Genomic DNA, 19,794 nt, shown 5'->3' with positions numbered 1-19,794 from the left:
AAATAATTAGCAAGATAAAAATAAAATAGAATAAACATAATAATATATGTATTTGACATTTGACAGGAAATATTTCGGCTTAGCACAGATATAGTTTATTTTAATCTCTATGGTGCACATGGTGACTTAAATCCAGGGGAGGGACAGCCGTATACGAAGCCCTTTATTCGAAAAAATAGCGCCATCTATATTACTTAACGCTAAACTTGTAAATGGCGCTTCAAAATTGATGCAAAAAAGCAAATCTTGTCAGTAGAAAAAGGCGCGAAACTCAAATTTTCTATGAGACCATATCCCTTCGCGCCTACATTTTTTCTACTGACAAGATCTGCTTGGCCAACTATATTATACATACTACTCTTTGCTTAAATCTATCAGTTAAGGGCTCCACAGACTTTGCAATAAATCCACGCGATCTTTGATCCATTGCCGCCTATAGAGCGACATAAAATAGTAGAAATTAAATAAAATGGAACTCAAAAATATCCATACTAAATTGTTGCCATGAGTAAGCATTTTACGTCAAAAATGTGACAGTTACGTAGAAAGTGGCGCCCTCATTTATTTTCTATTATTTTATGTCGCACTATACGAGTACCTAAGTAGGTGCAACAAAGTCAATCGCTATATAATTTTTGGTTAACCGCGAGTTCTCAGTTCGGGGCGAACTACTAGTATACTATAACTGTGCTTTTTATTTGTTAGCCAGTCAGCATCAAATGGCCAAACGTATCGAAACACATCTTTATTTCTATGATAACAAAGGCCTGTTAGGATATATTTGGCCTCATTGGCCGACAGTGTCTATTTGATACTGACTGTCCAGTGTCCATGGGCAATTTTGTCGTCCTGCACCCAATTTATTACTATATCATGTTAATTGATATCACCACCTACCTACTCGTAGTCATGCTTGTAAAGTCCCAACACATAAATCTAAACCAAGTTCTCACTTGCCATCAAAATTAGTTGGTCTAAAAGTAATCTGGTCAGACACAATGCTGTTTGTCTAAATTACAAATTACTTACCTAGAAAATGGTAACTTTCGCATTAAGAAAATAAGTCTAGCAGAAGCTGTGCCCACCTGATAAGTATTCCCGCCTATAACACATGCGGCCTTCGCCTCCTCGACTTGCGGGCACTCGGGGCAGCACTTGCCCGGCGCGGGCGGGCGCGCGCGGGCTCCGCACGTCAGCACGGGGCACGTGTGCCGCGCGCACACCACCGTGCCGTTCACACACCTGCAGTCCGTGCACGGGTCCACGCGGAACGACGCCTGGTCCGCGTGGAGGCTGTTGCCGATTATGCACGGCTTTGTGAAAGTGTGACCTGGAATTTGAAGATATTATTGTAACTTACATAGGAACAGTCAGTCCGCAGCTGACTGTACCTATGTAAGTTACAATACTACATAGTTGACTCCCCTGTTAACAAATATCTATGCAGGTGGGGGGATCAGTTATCTCTGCAGCTGAATGTACAGTGAGCTGCAAAATTGCATGGAAAAATTATGAATGAATTCATTGATAAAATCGCCATGCATTTTTGCGGATGATGTTACATTACATTAAAATGTTATATTAAGGTACCGCACAGCGATGTACCCCTATTAAATATGAGGATTTAAAAAAAACAGAAGACATAATTTTATTAATCTAATGATCATAATTGTCTAGAGTTAATAAATTTATAGAATCTTTAGCACCTTCTGTGTATTACAGGTCATACAATATATTAAAAAACAACGGGTTGCACTCCGGGAGTGCCGGCAGAAGTGAAAACTCAATGACATTGTAACAGTTTTTCGATCAGGGGGCCGATTTTTGAATTTAGACCGCTCGATTTCGAGTATTTCGTTCAATAATATCTCCACTACTAGGCATTTAAATTCTACTAATAGTATTGAAATCGAGTGGTCAATACCACTAGACTCCAAATTTCGATCGCTCGTATTTCAAAAATTTGCATTTCGCCGTATTCCACCGATTTTCTAGTGACGAAATCGAGCGATCGAAATTCAGAAATCGGCCCCCAGGTCACGTGTCCGTAAGATTCGTAAAACGTAAGCGTCTTACGAATCTTACGATCACGTGACCTGTCGCGAGTTTAACATTTTTTCCCCATCACAAAAAGTGCACAGCGCCGCTAAAGAAGTTTTCACTTCAAAAATGTACTTAAGAAGGGCTTCTACAGAATATGAACTTACTGGGCAGCATCTTGTCTACTGTGGGCACATTGCAGCGGGGGCAGCACTCGCCGAGCGGCGTGTGTTGTTGCGCGGGAGCGCACGGCAGCACGGGACACGCGCGCTTGGCGCACGAGAGCGCGCCGTGCACGCAGCGGCACGACAGGCACGGCTCCTCCGGGATGCGCACGTCGCGCCCCTCGCCCACTCTTTGGCCGTTTATCACGCATTCTGGAAACGAGGAGAAGCGAGGTTGAATAAAGAACAGCAACATTCCATTATCTGATTGTGAACAAATTAAACATACTCAGTAAATTCACATTATGTTAAAGAAACGGGACATTTTGCAAGTAGGGACATTTATTCAGTCACGTGTAGTCGTCTTGAAAGTTTTATAATGTTTCATGAACGTATTCCTCACGTCACGGGTCACGGAAAAATACTCCCCTCCTTCACTGTTACAAAATCATGTAATTTTCTTCGAATTCTCACGACTACTGTTATTCAAACGCTTCCAGTTTTGGAAATAAGTAGGTACATTTCCGATTACATAGTAGAAGTACTGGACTTTTATGGGATATCCAGATATCCAGAAACCTCATGAATACCTAGACTTTATTTATTACAGAAAGGTACACAAATGTTATTCGGAACAAAACGCTTAAGGCCCAATAGGGAATATTACTGCAACAAAGGCGGTTTGTTTACAGGTGGCCTACCGCGAAACGCGAAAATCGAAATCTCTTTATCTGCCTCTCTATCGATCGAATAAGCAAGAGTGATAGAGAGGCAGGAACCGAACTTTCGATTGTCGTGTTTCATGATAGGCCATGTGATTGACCTAGTGACGCATGATGTGTCATTGATGATGTCAATGAGGTTTGTTTACTGTATTTGCTAGTGGTGCCACCTGCGCAGAGCTTTGCCTAATATTCCCTATTTCGCCATCCAAAGTTAGCCACTAACTCAGAGTTAACCGTTAACACAGGGTTAAATTGTACTGGTAACTCCGGGTTTAACCGGTTAACCCCGAGTTAGTGGCTAACCCTGGATGGCGCAAGTGGACCTTAGAGTAACATTCATGTAACCTATGTCTGATACTATTAGTTAACTTTGCTAAATATTGTAATACAAAGAAATTTGAGCTAGTAGAAGTTTTACATATTAGATCGGGATCTCTAGAAGAGTGTCGTATGCATAATTGTTAGACCGCAGTTTGACTTCTGATCCTTGTAGTAGGACTCCTAGGCTACAAGAAACCTGATGTTGCCGGGCTGCAAAGTGGTGCCGTTATGTTAGGTACGTAAATGTTCATGCCAAGTTTCAAGTAATTTAAGCATGTCGTATTAAAATGAGAGCGTAGGTAACTTAAATTGTATAGAAGTAGCTATTTAGCCGAGGGTGCGTGTGACTTAAAATATACTTAATAATAAGGGGACTTTGTTAAGTTCAAATTAGGTAGGTACCCAAACGCTAGTTGACAACTTTTATAAACTACATATATGTATATATACGAGGCTGTTTATACTTGCCTTTCCGTTAATAGTTAATTTGGACGGTCTTGATATAATTTTTAGATAAGCTTTTAATATTATACAATTAATTATACAATAAAAAAACACCTCTTAGCGTTTCATTGTGCCGCTTTTTATATGGCAGCAAAATAAACATTTGAAACAAAAGCGCAAGCCATTCCTTAGCAAATAAGAATGGAAAGGATCAGCGGCTTGGCTGCGACAAAGCGTAAAGTCCATAAATTACTATGACTGGACGATGAATCAATCAGGGCCTAATGACGGAGTCTGGCCGCACACGGCGCGCCCACCGCCGCGAACGGACCCTGAAGGCTCCACCGATACTTTTCCACGCGTGTAAGTGCACGTACGTACATTAGTAACACTTCCCTTCTTTAAGATAATTACAAATATGAATACATAATAGATTGCCTTGTCCTCGCTTGGCATTCATTAGGCTCGCCCTCAGTCTTCTGTCGTGAAGTGTTTGGATATGTCAGTAGATGAATGTGCTTCAATAGCGACGCACACTCAATTCTAAGAGCGTGCTCGAGCCCGCTGCGTCAGCGCGTGTCACAATCTAACAATGGAGGAAGACACTCAAGTGTCTGTCGTAAAACTAGAGATGACTACACAAAGTAGGCTGTCCTTTTGTACACAAACAATTAACTATTCATCGTTAGTCCGCTATATTCATGTAAGACTCGACTTAAGTTTTAATTATACAAACAAGATTTATACTGATGAAATACTAACGGCTAAAGATTACTGCTGGATTTTATTTATTTAAAGACACCTTGCATGAATATAACTACGGACAGGTATGATTATATGTACCTATACGTAAGTATGAAACGAGGATTATGCACATGAGCCCACAACTCGATCAACAATTCACAGCACGCAGCGGGCGTCCATCACTCGCTAATTATTTCAATTTCTCAGATTGTCGTCGCAAGCATACCTAATAATAAAGACGGTCCTCCAAACACATTTAGAATTTAGATGAGTTTGTTACCGAGGTTAAAACAATCATACAATGAACTCAAACATCTCGAGACAGACGGTCGAAATCCTAAAAAGCCTCGCGCTGATAAGGCATCACGATTATCTCTACATTATGAAGAAATAATAAGTAAGTAGAAGAAGCAAAAAAGCTAATGCACCGTGGGGATCGTAAAACAAACAAACACGGGGTTCACCGCGCGCTGCGCCCGAGCAGCCGCGCCGACGTCGGCCGCTTTGACCCGCACACAAAAACCCTCCCATCTTTACCTTTTAAGTAGGTTGTTAACTTTTTGATTTATGGTCAATAATAGAGCCGCAACGCCGTGGGAGACTTTTCGACCACCACAAATATATAATTTTAATGAACCCCTGTGAACACATAATAAGATCTTGTTGGATTTAAGGCTTCCATCCCTAAAGTTAAAGTTGCAGCCTTGCTGTACGTATCCTGCGGTAAGGGCAGGACTCTGTGGCGAATGCCTGCGCTGGGTGGTCCGCTTTGCACAAATAAATAATCTTGCAGCCTTCCATTATTAAACAAATAAGAAAATTATCTTTTCGATTTGCCAGTTTCTTATTTGTCGGAGAGTAATAAACATGGTTAATCAAACTTTACAATCATTAAACCTTTTGGTAGAGCAATGCGAGTATCTGTTTATTGTTTTCTCTTACACTTACTATTACTTTTAATCGTCGTAGTATTTAATTTATATTTTCTTTAGTTGAAACTTTCACTTTTTTTTGAGGAAAAACAAATGTGAATGAAAAAGTCGATTACAGAATGACTTGCTAGTTACCTTTTTGACCTTAAAGATGTAATATAATATAGATAGAACATAAAAAATCAATCACTGCATTGTTTTGATGGCAGTCATCACTATTATAGTTATAGCAATAAGGTCGAAGGAGTATAATGGCGAGCTATTGTGCGAATGTGCGGTGCAGACTACTGCGCAACAAGTCCTCACCTCATTGTCCACGCGCGTGTGGGCGTGCGCTACCACGGCTCGGCGTCTGGATGCTCCTTCCAAGTGTACATTAAACTGTTTTTATAGTTAATTATTACTTTTGCTTAAGTTGTGGCTATCGTTTAGGTAGGAGGAAACAGTAAACTTATACATTTATCACCATCTACAACTATTATTTATACCTGTAGGAATTTAATATGATGATTCTCTCCAGCGACTTTGCTTCGTTTCGTTGCATTTACATCCCCTGATTCGTGCTAAATAATTTGTTCGAAATTAATAATTAATAAAAAGTTAAGCGACAAACTCCCAACATAGCAACTAGCGCGCGCGCAATTAATAAAACATAAAAACCGACCAATACAGCCATAGTTCGGAATGCGTCGGCAATTTTCAAAAGAAATTTGGAGTCGTCATCTTGTAAATTACTATTATTTGTTATGGAATTAATAAACTTGTTAGAGTTTCGGAGGTAAATTGTTGGTCCGTTTTGGTTTTATTAGATCTGTTGTCGGGTTGTGTTTGTTTTTGTCCGAGATTGCGCTTGTTGGTTGTTTTTTGCCGCGCATGCGTCTGGGTGGGCGCTGCGCGAGACACGGCTGCGCCTGGGCAGAGACCCGCTGCACGCCGAGCAATTATAAACATTCAATATATAAGTATCGTGCATAGCACTCGCGGTGGGAAAAGGCGTCAGTGTGAAACGATCTGAAAATTCCTTTGTCTGTGTATTACCTTATAAATTATATTTCTTTTACTGCTGCGTGTTAATGGTCCCGTGTGTTTATAGTTAGCTTAAAATTGAGGAACATTTAATTTTTTACAACACAGCTTTCAGCCGACCTATAAAGATGCTATGAGGTAAACGTACTAAAGCTCGACATGCTAATGCGCAGTAGATGACACGCTGCTGTCACCTCTATTGACAATGACTTAAGTTTTTAAGATGACATGTGACGACCGTGATGGGACCGTGACGAGCACTAGTACGTTTACCTTGTAACATGTAACATTTAGTTAAATTTCAAAGGTGTTTTTTTATGATTTTATTTCCGCTCTTTCATACATTTATGGAACTTCAACACTCAATTTATCAATGATTCTTAAACTTTTAAACAGCCGTAACATAAGCCATATCATTGTTTTCAGCAACAGATATCTGATAAATCCTTACCGCCACAGACAGGACAGTTGTAATGCGTGTGCCGCTGGTGTCTTGGCTTGTCGCACGGCGCGTAGCACTCCGGCCTCGAAATGGTGACCACGCCGGCCTCGCAGCGCAGGACACGGCCCTCCTCGTCCCACTCCGTGTGCGAGGCGCGTTCAGTGCCGTTGTACCAGCACCCCTTGCAGCGCTCGCAGCAGCCCTTGCGGGGCATCGAGACAGCGCAGTCCTCCACCTGTCCGCACTCTTCTACGCCGTTGCTACACTCTACGTATCCGTTCTGAAAATAAACACGCATTTTTATTATTTTACTCTTACAATTTAGTTGTAAATATAATTTATGATTATTATAAGAATTTTGGGTGCAGTGGCTAAATTTTAGAACAATACCTTATTCGATTTAGATTAAAATGGTATTGCTTTGCTTGTGCTCGCATGCACTCAATACTCAATCGTGTTCGATCTGGCGTAGTCTAAAAGAGACATGCGGCTCGATTCGGAAAATGAATTACTTAGATTTCTACTAGACTTCAACAAGTTACGATACGGATAATTTAAAGATATTTGTAAGATAGATATGTCAAATTTGACGTTTCCGCGATTCTGGAGGTCCTCTTGAACGATTTCGACAAGTTATGACTTAGATATCCAAGTCACATCTAGTCGATATCTAATGTAGATCTAGTTGATCTCGTTGAAATCGTCTCAAGATCTTGTGATTATCTCGAAATCCGAATAGGCCTGTACGTCTATGTTAAATTCATATATTATTATTATTAGACCACATCGTACACAACACAAATTGCATAATCCTTGTCTTGCCTAATGGGTAGTGACCCTGCCTATGAAGCCGTTGGTGCCTGGTTAAAATCCTAGTAAGGGCATTTATTTATTTGTGTGATGAGCACGAATATTTGTTACTGAGTCGTGAGTGTTTTCTGGGTATTTAAGTATTTATTACTAATATTTATATGTTATATCTATCGTTGTCTAAGTACCCACTAGCTTACTGTGCGACTTAGGGCCCGATTCGGATTTTGAAATAGACATCTATTAGACATCTTTTAGACATCACCAAGATACGATAACGATATGTTTAAGATCTAACCTGTCAAATTTGACATTTGCGCGATTCTGGAGATACTGTTGAACGATTTCCACAGGATATGACATAGAGATCCAATTCACATCTAATAGATATCTTACTCTATCTAACGTAAAAGTGACATTGGTTGCCCGAATTGCGCTGCAAAAGAGAACTAGTTGATATCTAAACTATAACGTATCTAGAATGGATCTAGTACGTGTCGTCTCTTGTGAATATCTTGAAGTTCGAATACGGCAGTTAGTCAATTTATTTTATTTAATAATAATATTTATTTTATTTATTTACGTATATGTATTATGATAATTAGGCAACATTATCTTAACTTCGAAATACGTTTGCTCGATGTTTCATGTGCCGAATTTTCATTTGACCGAACGCGTTTTTTTTTCAAATCCATTAAATTTTCCAAACTTTTGAAAATGACATCACACAACCTTTGGGTTAGGTTAGGAAAGATTGGTGACCCTTCTAAAAATTCAACGGTTTTGAGAAAAACACGTTCGTTCAAATGAAGATTTCGGGATTTTAATAATCGGATTTAAAACTTTCGGAGATGAGATATTATTCATATTATACATAACCTGATAATTACTATAATTAGGATCCACGCTTTTACCTACACAAACGTTAATGTTCACAATAAGTACCTATTTATAAAAACTAGAATTAACTAGGTACACATTAGTACCTAAGAATATAATAGGTACATAATGATTAGTAAATAGGTATGGAGTTAAATGGAAAATTAAAATCGACTTGCGGTCTGTTAAATAAAATAAACACAACAATGTACCTACCTAAGTAGCGTGCGGTTGTTCAGCAAAAAACTGTTGGTTAAAGATCAAAAGAATGTGTTCGTAAAACACAAAGACAATTAAATGATTTTTTGTACAAGCAAACAATGTTTCATTACTAACAATAAACTTTAATGTGTCAATTACGCCTACACAAGGTGGCAACCGCGATTGTGGTTGAGCGATACGTACGGAACAGTTTTTATATGTCGTTTTCCTATTAGTCCTCTTTTGTTTTATTCATTTCAAAGGTAACAGATGTGCAGGACCGTGGTGTTCGCATAATCCAAAAGCACAATAAAATGAATACATCGCAGTCTTCTGGGGTGATATTCCCATCGCTTGCAAAGCAGAAGCGAGCCTAAGAATCAGGAGTATTTGGAAAGTGCAGGACCACAATGGCAACATGTTTCAGCTGACACACGTTAAATAATTACTAAGTAACAAGTATGAGAATTTAAGCCTGCATTTTAGCCAAAACATGTGTTGACATATTTTTTCCTACCACGTACTTCGTACATAGTCACAGTTGTTATGGAGATCCGAGGTTACGTTACAGCGGTTAGCCAACTCGGCCTCAGTGTCCAACTTGCCCTCACTCGGTAAGAAAATGGAATGACACCCCTAGCTGGCGCGCCAGACAGTGAGTATTAATTACCTCCATTTGTAAGGCAACGTTGTGGCTGGTACACTGGGTTATTCCCATTTGATCCCACGCCTTCTATCCCACGACTTAAACTAACAAAAACTCAAGTTCTAGCGCACGTTACGTGATAAGTTGAAAACCTAAAGGATACGACTTTATTTAATTCAATTTGAGGGTTTTTACGCGTGGGATATAATGGGAATAAGCCAGGCGTGACGATAGTGACGATGAGATAGTATTTTATTGACTATTTTACTAAGTACCCTAAGTACTTATAGGTGTGTAAACTAAAACACTTCTTTATTTTTATTTATTTATCTTCTTAATAAAATATAATTTTTAAAATACAATGAAACGTAAATGGAATCAATTACAAAACGTACTCACGTACTGGTAAAGAGATTTTTGCATGGAAGTGCAAAAGGATTTTTTATTTTTATTTTATATATTTATCTACTATTATGTAGATAAAATGTGAACTGAAATAGATGTCATATACCAAAGACAAAGTAACCTCCCAGTGGTGAAATGCTTGATCACTTTTTCTTTAGTTCATGACATCTATTTCAGTATATAATTTACATATTATAGTAGTGTCTAGACTACTTAAAATCACAAATCAAATTTAGGAGGATACAAATTTAATTATCTTAATGAAAATATTTAAATTTTTGTTATTTCAAGTAGAATCACTACTAGGTATATAAATTATAAACTGAAATAAAAACACTGAGAGTAAGTTCAATCCATGCCGCCGTGACCCAGGCGGTCGAGGAGTTTAGGCATTTGCCGCGATTGCAGAGAATGCTGTTTCGATTCCAGCCTTGAGCACTCCATTGTCCAAGAGAGGGAAGCTTTGGTTATTTTTCTTTCGTATTTCACTTATTTTAGTTTACCAATCAAAATATTTGATAAAATAATTTGATTTGTTCCCAAGTGATTCCCTTATACTAGAAGTAATGCCGATTCGATTCAGTTTTAAATTGACTTTCTACTATTTTTATTATTTCGTTTTCGGCTTAATTTATTTTATTGTGTTTATTTTATTGGTAAGCAATAAGGTTTACTCGGGTAATTCCGAATGTCGAAAACTGTCGGATAATTCCGAAAAGAGACTTTTATTATGATGGAATTAAGGGTGATTTTCATCTGAATTTCGGAATTATCCGACATTCGGTAATACCCGAATACACCTTATATAATGCACCGATTTTTCCATGTTCTGGGGCTCTATTATGTTTTCTTCCAATTGCTGGTATAAATCTAATTCAAATCCAATATATTTAATTAGATTATGAGCGTTTTCGAAAAATGTGTGCACTGACTAATATTATTCCAATATAATATCAAAATGTCTTATTACGGACCCTCAACTAGCTTGGTACTAAGAAAACATTAATGTATTCCACATTGCGGTACTTGTTCTCGAGGCTGGCTCTAGTAGATAAAAACGCGCGACACTGACATTTTTGCGACCGCATTGTTCTATTGAATTATAAGCAATGGGTAGGAGGCATGGGCAGGCATGTCGTGCTTGTGATTACTCTATTAAAGAATTTAACGATTAAACATAACACGTAGTAATAAAGCACGTACTTATAGAGACAAAGTTATACGTATAGATAATCCCGCCTCTACAGTATGAATACTTATATTAAGTGCAGTGTATTAAGTTCGCCATAGTAAGACTGGCGTACATTGATCTTAGAAAAGCGGACAGGCTATAACTGCAGGGTATATAAGAGTATGCGTATCATTACCTACACAATAGGTACTGAATTTTACAACTGGGTCTCATTACTAGCAATTCTGTTGCCAAGAACTAAATAAAATCAAAAATCAAGTCCGTGGGATTTCATGAAACTCTTCGTGCTATTTGAAACATTTTAGTTGAATAAAAACTGCATCAAACTCGGTTCAGCCAAATGCGAGATAATCGCTAACAAACATACATACATACAAACATACGGCTCAAACTGGGACCTTTTTTTTAAGGCGGTTAAAAATAATAGGGTATTTTTAACCCCTTACAAATTCATATTTTTGCTACTATACGAGTAAGATAAAAATATATATTATAATCTGAATTGATATCAAGTAGTTATCGCGTTAATGGTGGCTCCGAAGGTTTATTCAAATTAGCGTATTAAGTGCGAGATGATAATTCTATTGATTAGTAGGAGTGATAAAATAGCAAACGCGTATACGTCCCGTTCGGAGTGCAATAAGATCGGCTCATGTACATTTAACGAGTTTTTAACGGCTCTTTGTTCAACGCAGGCGCACGTGTGCAGTTTGCGTGTAACGTGCTTTATTAAACATTATGTTAATCACTTTTCTTCATAATTAGACGCCTGCGTAGGAAATGTACTGACATAAAAACTACTAATTTATTTTTTCACTTTGAAAACTATGTCAAAGTTCAACGAAATCGGTATTAAATATTTCGCTACCTATTATTTTTATATGTAAATGATACGATAAAAACATCTAAGTAAAGGTTCTGTCACACAGGCGCGTTTTCCGGGCGGAGCGTGAACGCGGCGTCAGCGTTTTATATGTAAAAGCGGCGCGCCCCGCTCACGCGCCGCCCGTTAAACGCGCCTGTGTTACGGAGTCTTAAATATATTTTTATGCACATATCCCCCTAAACAGACCGCTAATACACAGAAAGCAACGATTAAATCTAGATACAGGTAATAGGCCCTCTCGTTCCTGAAAACCAATCTATTATATTCCAGACATACTTATTCAGACAAATAATCTACCTAATCCAGACTATAAACAAGCCTAAACAGTACTCAGTTGCCTGACAAAAAAATATTACGATGAATTTGTAATTTCCTTATATCCCATCGCAACAAGCCAGACATGGTTCTTAAATATTAACTATCAATATTTGCACGAATCTGTACACTTGTCATACGTTTTAACACCCAACAGTAACCGCGTCCTAATTTGTATGTGGCCCTGGCCTCTGAGCCGGCGTGAGCGCAGGACAACCTGACAACTGGCGTGACTTATTACGTGGTTCTATGGGGTTATTCCAAGTTTCGCTCGGTTTCATAATTAGATACCACCGAAGCTTCGGTTAAGACTATTGTATTTGAAGATCGTGATAAATATAACTATAGCGAGCTGTAAAATTGTATGGACAGATTTTTTTATGTGATTGTCAAGAAACGAGCAGACGAGCCTTCTGATGGCAAGCGGTCACCGTCGCTCACATAATCATCAGAGGAGCCACTTAAGCGTTGCCGACTCTTAAGAACCCTGAATACCCGCTTCTTGAAGAACCCCATATCGTAGCGCAAAGGAAATGGAATGGAATTCATTCATAAGGTGGCCGTACACTTTTACAGCTGGGTGTAAGGTACCTCTAGTTGATAATGATAACAAACATTATGGCGATCTCAAACTCAAACATTTATTCGCAAATAGGCCACAAGGGCACTTTTTCACGTGAAGTTGTTTTACAAGCAATAATAATTAATCACAAAAGAATAGCCATACTATCATGGCAGTAGACAGATACTACTTTTTGACAGCTTTTGTTACAAAGGGACTTCCACTTGTATTACATGTTACAAGCTTTTGAGAAACGGGCCCTAGGTATAGTTAATAATAATTTGGTGATAAATTCTAGGATTGACCCTATGCTACATACGACGACACGACTACGAGCTTTGTAAGGACAGACTTCGGCAGTTCCTAATACTCCTACATCACACAACAATTAAATTAAGCCAACAGAGAGCTAACAATTTTATTATAAGTATGTATCTAGCCAGATTATTTCATTGAACTATAGCGACGGTCGAATAACCGAATCTTCACTATCTTCAGTATAACAAGCAATAAACCACGCGGTAGCCTAAACTCCAGAGAAGTGCCTTCTATTTAGTTTTAATATGCTTTACGCGAGGTCACCCATTCTCTGTTGTTTATTGTTTTTCGATAGTTCGGCCGAATTTCATGAGCCGCCTCTTTGAACTAGCCCTCACATAGCGAAATATTTACGTTACACGTCGGATAAAAATAACTGTAAGTCTGTCGACTGGCCATTACTTGCTATAATGCGTGCTGCAAATAAAATAGAACAGATTACATGGCTCCAATTCTCAAGAATCATGGTGAGCTTAAGGTGTGTGCTCAGATGTTGATTGCGGTATATACAGATATTAACGCTGTTAGCGAAGATTTGAAGAAAGACTAAGTACAGTTTACGCATAAATATACAATACCTATTTGATTTTGATTTTCATATTACAATATGTCTGTGATTGTTTTTAAATTTTATAATGTTGCATTTTTATTGAAATAGAAACAGTAGAAAGTACTTAAGTTGACTGTTCGACGCGACGTCACGACTTTTCACAAAATGGTTGTCTTATCAAACTGCCGTTGTCAGGTATTACAAAAGTCCAATACAATTACAACAATAAACACCCATATTCGAAGGTATCTTTTAAGTCCAAGTCTTTTAACAATTTCCAAAGTCTTGTCACTTTCCAAGAATTGTTTCCCATAATTGACTTGGCAATTTAGTAATCACTAAGTTAAAAAGTAACATAAACGTATCCTTTCTTAATTGGCATAACTGTTAACGTGCACTCAGACATATTTAAAATGCAACTAACATACATATTCGTTACGCTACTTTATGCCATACTGTTCCATATTCAGCGCAGCAGCAGGCCTGACCGATTACCTTGGTCATAAATAGTGGGAATTAGATCTTTGTATTCACACCACATCCACCCACCCAGCGAATTAGCGATACACAGCAATAGTAGAAGAGCCGGCCGCAAATTTTCTAACCGACTTGATACCACGATGAAATGCACAATGGTTTCCCATAAAAGTGATGCTAAGTCCGAATTCGATAGTCTGCCACGGCGGAACATGCCGAAAGTACGAAAAAGTAGGCCACTTCCGGTGCGAAAAAAAGGGCCGATTTAACCCATCTGATACCGAAATAATAGTTATGGCAGCAGTTAGTGCATTTCATCGTGGTATCAAGTCGGTTACAAAATTTGCGGCCGGCTCTTCTACTACAATGGTCCAGTATATAACTAACTAAACATAAACAGACTGCTCTATTCCTTATTAGTCGTAAAAGAAGACCTATCAATTATATCATTTTAATCTACCTTCCACTCAGATTGTAGATAATGATAATATAAGTTGGGGTTGTGTTTAGGCTTACATACCTACTTACAATTCTCTGCTGTCCATCTATCCGTCCGTTCCTGACTGACAGCCGGCTGTATCTCAAGAACCGCAATAGGTAGACAGTTACACGCTAATTCAACAAAGACCTAATGACGTAATTAAATCAGTGTAAATAACTATCTATATACAGTCATGTGTTAATTAGGAAATCAAATATTATATTTTACACATAAATTCACTTGTTGAAAATTGTAATGGATTTTTCAGTTGATTGAGCTGTCATTCATTGGAGACAAAATAGCGGATCAATTTATGAGTAATTAATAATTATGACACGTTGACAGCTCCAATGAGGCGGCGCACCGTGGCCGACTTATCGCTCCTTGGGTTATTAACTCCTAAACAATTTTCCTTGTCTGCCATACCGGACAATCTCATTATTTTTGTCATCTATGTATTGACTTAGAGTAAGAAGGATAGCTCTATTTTCTAAACACATGGGCATATGTAAAAGGGTGTTACAGCCTCACTGATAAAATAATACGATTCTATTGCCAAATTGTATTGGATTGGAGTACAATTACTAGGAGTATTTGACTAATAATTTGTATAGGTAATACACACATACACTAACTAGGTATTACACCCTAGGTGTTTCACTTTTGTATATGGGAAAAAGTTTCGATAATTTTTCTGACTTCGCTCACCTATTGAGTCTCCCTAATGTCCCTAAACTAAAAACTCTACACACAACTAAGGTAAGTTAATGCAAATCTTTGGATTTTCAATATACGCGAACATAAATGTTGTTATACCATGGTTATTTTTTACGTTATTTTATTTTACGTTAAAATAACAGAATTCGCTAATTCATAAATTGAAATGATGCGTACGCGAGCACGCGGTATCTCTGTTTTCGGGCGACACCGCCCGGCCACTTCCCGTTGCGGTGATAACTCTGTCCTCAGCGCTTCCTAGCTTGCGCAACGCCTCGTGGCACCTTCAATCTGGATTAATCATTTAATGCTATATAATATAAATTGTAAAAATTTTGCGTGCGACTTGCAATCTGGAGGTCGCGGGTTCAAACCCCGGCTCGTACCAATGAGTTTTTCGGAACTTATGTACGAAATGTCATTTGATATTTACCACTCGCTTTTCAGTGAAGGAAAACATCGTGAGGAAAACGGACTAATCCCAATAAGGCCTAGTTTACCCTCTGGGTTGGAAGGTCAGATGGCAGTCGCTTTCGTAAAAACTAGTACCTATGCCAATTCTTGGGATTAGTTGTCAAGCGGACCCCAGGCTCCCATGAGCTGTGTAAATTGCATTTATTACCTAAATTGATTTTTATGCGGTCTTCCATTAATTTAATTTATCTATTTACAGGCCTATAGCGACTGGTACGTAAATATATTTGACGTTTAAAATAACTCTTGTACTGCGTGTGCTATCAAAATTGTTGCAGACTTATCTTGGTCTAACTCTAGTTGCTAGCCTACTGAACAATTTTTGTAGATAACTAAAACACCCATATCCAACATGATTAATTTAAATTTTTAATGAAAAATAAAATGAGAAAGAAACGCGTTAAATTTGAATAATGTGGCATCTACGATACACGTAGCAGGGCACTAACTCGGCATTCCACGATGTTGTCTTAAACATGCAAGTTAAGATTCATTTTAAATGTTTATCTCTCAATTTACATACATAATGAAGTTTACGGAGTATAACAGCACAGACAGCTCGGGGACGATGGTTCTTATACCTGCTTGGCGAACACATATCCATTTAGGCACCGGCTGTATTTTTGCGATACTTAATACATTTAAAATACCTGATAAGTACACATTCAGCGTATAAGCTTTTTTCTCACACATGCATGGAAGTGTTATCTTTAATGTAGCATTTCGAGCACTTAAGTATTGATAATATTCGCCTGCATTTGATTTTCGTACACCAGTATCTCGTGAAGGACGCAAGATAATTTGCCCACACACTTAAAAACTCCGGTTTTATTTGCATTGGTTTGATAGAAGTTAATTTTATTTTGTAAGTAATTTACTTGCACTTTGAGAACATCTTTAAAGACAGGTTTTTGTTCATAATCGCCCGGTGAACAACATTGTAATCAGATGGAAGCCAAATATCAATCACGTTACGATAGGAAATTGACCATAATATTTCGTAAAATATTCCTATTTTTTTTTTTTTTAATTTTAAAGTGACTCTATCTGTATACATTATGTTACTTCTTGTCACGCTTAAACCTCTGAACCCCGATTTCTATGATATTTGGTATGAAGATAGTATCAGTCTCGAGGAAAATCATCATTCTACCCAGATGAAATGAGGCAGAAGCTAGTGAGATGACAAGCCCGAAATTCAATGTGTATTCTCATAATCAATTTATAAATAAATCTTATATCAAAATTCTAATTAATCCCCACACCTAAACCCACCATTCAGCGGATTTTTAAACCTTCCCTTATAATTATTTTAACCGTTGTAAATAAGAATTGTTTTGTACTATTAACATCATTTATTTTCCATACCTTTTTTACTTAACACTAACAAAATAATGTGTAGGTAAATATCTTTAGGTTTATTTATGGCACCGATATCATACTAATATTTTGCGGTTCCGATTATAGACCCTAATATTTCAAGCCGAAATGTCGGCCTTATCTTTCGGTAGTAAAATACATTATGTCCAAAACAAAAGTAAAGGTGTTTCCGATAAAAACATTAAGTAGGTATAGGTACATTGTTTTGTACCAATTTGAAAGCTTGGTTAGAATAAATACTCAACAAGCAACCAAACTGAAATTTTTCATTTTTAACTGAACGGGAAATTGTAGATTCGAAATTCGTAAGCTATTCGAACCTGCGATAACCCGACATTTGCAATACCAGTATTGAAAATGTACAGAAGTAACGGAATGTACCTCTAGAGTCCTATGCCTTGATATCACAAGTCAGAAAATTGATAATGTTCAAACCTGATTGCACTTTAAAACTAATCCGCAATCATTATGTAGGTACTTAGTTATTATCTATTGAAAACTTTATTTTGCCTTTAATATATTTACGGCGATAGCACAAAGCTCGTTGTGCTTCATACAGATTTTAAATGGAGTGCTAATTGTATACGTTTAAAGGTAAATAAGTAGAGGTAATTGTATCCAGGCAAGTAAGCGATCCCGACCGGCGACAGCGCAAGGCCGAGTGTGGGCTGGCTCCGTGAGCGCGGCGCCTCGCTTCTTACCACGACACTACGTTTTTTGCACAACACACGCGCGGCATATCGATTCTATACACTTCATCACAGAGCAATTAACATCGTATTAAGACCGCTGCGACTTCATCAAGGGTAATAGCACAGACTTTTAAGGAAGCTATTCGTTAGCGCACGTCCATCCATCATTATGATGAACGCAGGGGCTCAGGCGCTTACATTTTTCGAAGAAAATGTTAAACGTGTTCAATAGGCGTGATAAACTTCTAGTTACATGCAATTACATGCAAATATGTTTTTTTGTAATGGTAATAATTAAGCTTCGTGGTGACTGAATCCCTATTAGCTAACAGTTTTATAAAAAGGACACAAAGTAGTACCTAGGTACACTATTAATGACTACTTACACATACCTCATACGAACAAATATACCTATCACGTGAGCTTACTCTGATTGTAAATTTAACAGAATCGTTTTATTCACCATGCTCATCCATTTTCTGCAAAACGATGAAAGATAAATTAAGCAGCAGAGCTAGAAAATAAGGATTCATGAGATTTACAAATCTTCACCGAAATGATTAGGCAAATCGTGCATCACCATCATGCACTCATAATTTACTAGCCATAAGTAAAGTAACCATCCTAATATACAAAGAATTTGCATTAAACTTGATTTTTTGCATCATAGCAAAACATAATAACAATGTTGATGATGTGTGGTGTGTAAAAAATACGCTTTGCTAGAAGAACCGGTGCGACCGCATACCGCGCGCTTGCGGCAAGGCCCGGCGCTCAGCGGCGACGCGGGCACCTGCGCACCCGCTCTCGACACTCACCCACTTTCACATTTGGACCCGACATCCACATACGCTCCACACTTAAACCCTTCTGCACCTTACACTCCACATTATAAGAACTAATTTCCCGAAATATCCCCTTGCAGTACATGCAGCGCGTGGCAACCATCAACAATTAGGTATTATGACCAGACAGTGCCAACGTCAATAAAGACATTGGTGCAGCCAAATAAATATACAGTTCGGAGATTTTAATTAAGCATGGACCTAATTGAAACTGTAAAGCCAGAAGCTTGAAAGTCGAATGAGAAGAAGAGAGGATTTTTTTCTAAGTAGGTAATTTTTTTATATTTAGATGTACTAATTATTAAATTAAGATATTCTTAAGTGTGTACCCTACGACAAGCTACGAAGCGGCTAAGCGTAGTCTGCGAACGCAGTTCGATCATTACAGGTACTTGACTTAGCAATTTACTTGTAACTATAAAGTACAATTTACGAGATATTAATAGATGGCAGGGCCTCGATAAAAATAGTTGGACACTGAACATTACTTAATTATTGGCCAGCCCCGTCAGCCACATCTAACGTTAGAATTGCCGTGCCGGGTTACTGGATTCAATTAAATTGTCATGAAGGTTCCGAGAACTACTATTACGGTAGCGGCATTTTACTGTTAAATTATGAACTCGCTTTTTGTTGCATAAAATAAATTTGCACATAATAGCTGTCGTGGTCGCTAGAATTTGTATTTGCAAGAGCTTGACTAAAATTATTCTGCAACGCAATTTGCTAACCGCTTTTAAAATCAAATAAGTCATTGAGGCATGTAAGTACTTATTTCTAACAGTACAATCAAGTTTAAAATGAGCTCGTACTAAAGAATTAGATCCCGTGCACCTTCTTAAAATTCTTGACTTTAAACAGTAATTAAACATACATATGGCTTACGAGATGGAAAACGAGGCGTTAACTTTAGAGAATTTAACACAGCGCGAAGTAAAACTGCGCCTCGATAAATAACACGGCTCATTAAAGTAAGCGGTGCGCGGGAGCCACGAGATGCTATCAACCGGCTACTAGCCGTATATAAAAAGGCTAATGGCACCCCCAGGTCAACTTGACCCCGACGCAGCCGCGCTAGCGCACCGATCTCACGCAAATTAACTACATACCTTTCAGTATAAATACA

The 19,794-nt window shown here is 38.1% G+C and overlaps 1 protein-coding gene across 1 annotated transcript in view; it reads right to left on the bottom strand.

The window, feature by feature from the left end:
* LOC134792786 (BMP-binding endothelial regulator protein) overlaps nucleotides 1–19,794 on the bottom strand; it is a 61,977-nt gene that overhangs the window by 3,921 nt on the left and 38,262 nt on the right. The window contains exons 4-6 of the mRNA XM_063764126.1: nucleotides 6,848–7,118; nucleotides 2,208–2,417; nucleotides 1,086–1,330 (exon numbers count right to left, since the gene is read on the bottom strand). Coding sequence (XP_063620196.1) covers nucleotides 1,086–1,330; nucleotides 2,208–2,417; nucleotides 6,848–7,118 — 726 coding nt within the window. The remainder of the gene's footprint in view (nucleotides 1–1,085; nucleotides 1,331–2,207; nucleotides 2,418–6,847; nucleotides 7,119–19,794) is intronic.

Source organism: Cydia splendana, chromosome 8 (genome assembly GCF_910591565.1).
Source record: "Cydia splendana chromosome 8, ilCydSple1.2, whole genome shotgun sequence".
NCBI lineage: Eukaryota > Metazoa > Arthropoda > Insecta > Lepidoptera > Tortricidae > Cydia > Cydia splendana.
Note: the sequence above shows the minus strand (reverse complement) of the source record. Positions and strands in the feature narration are given on the sequence as shown.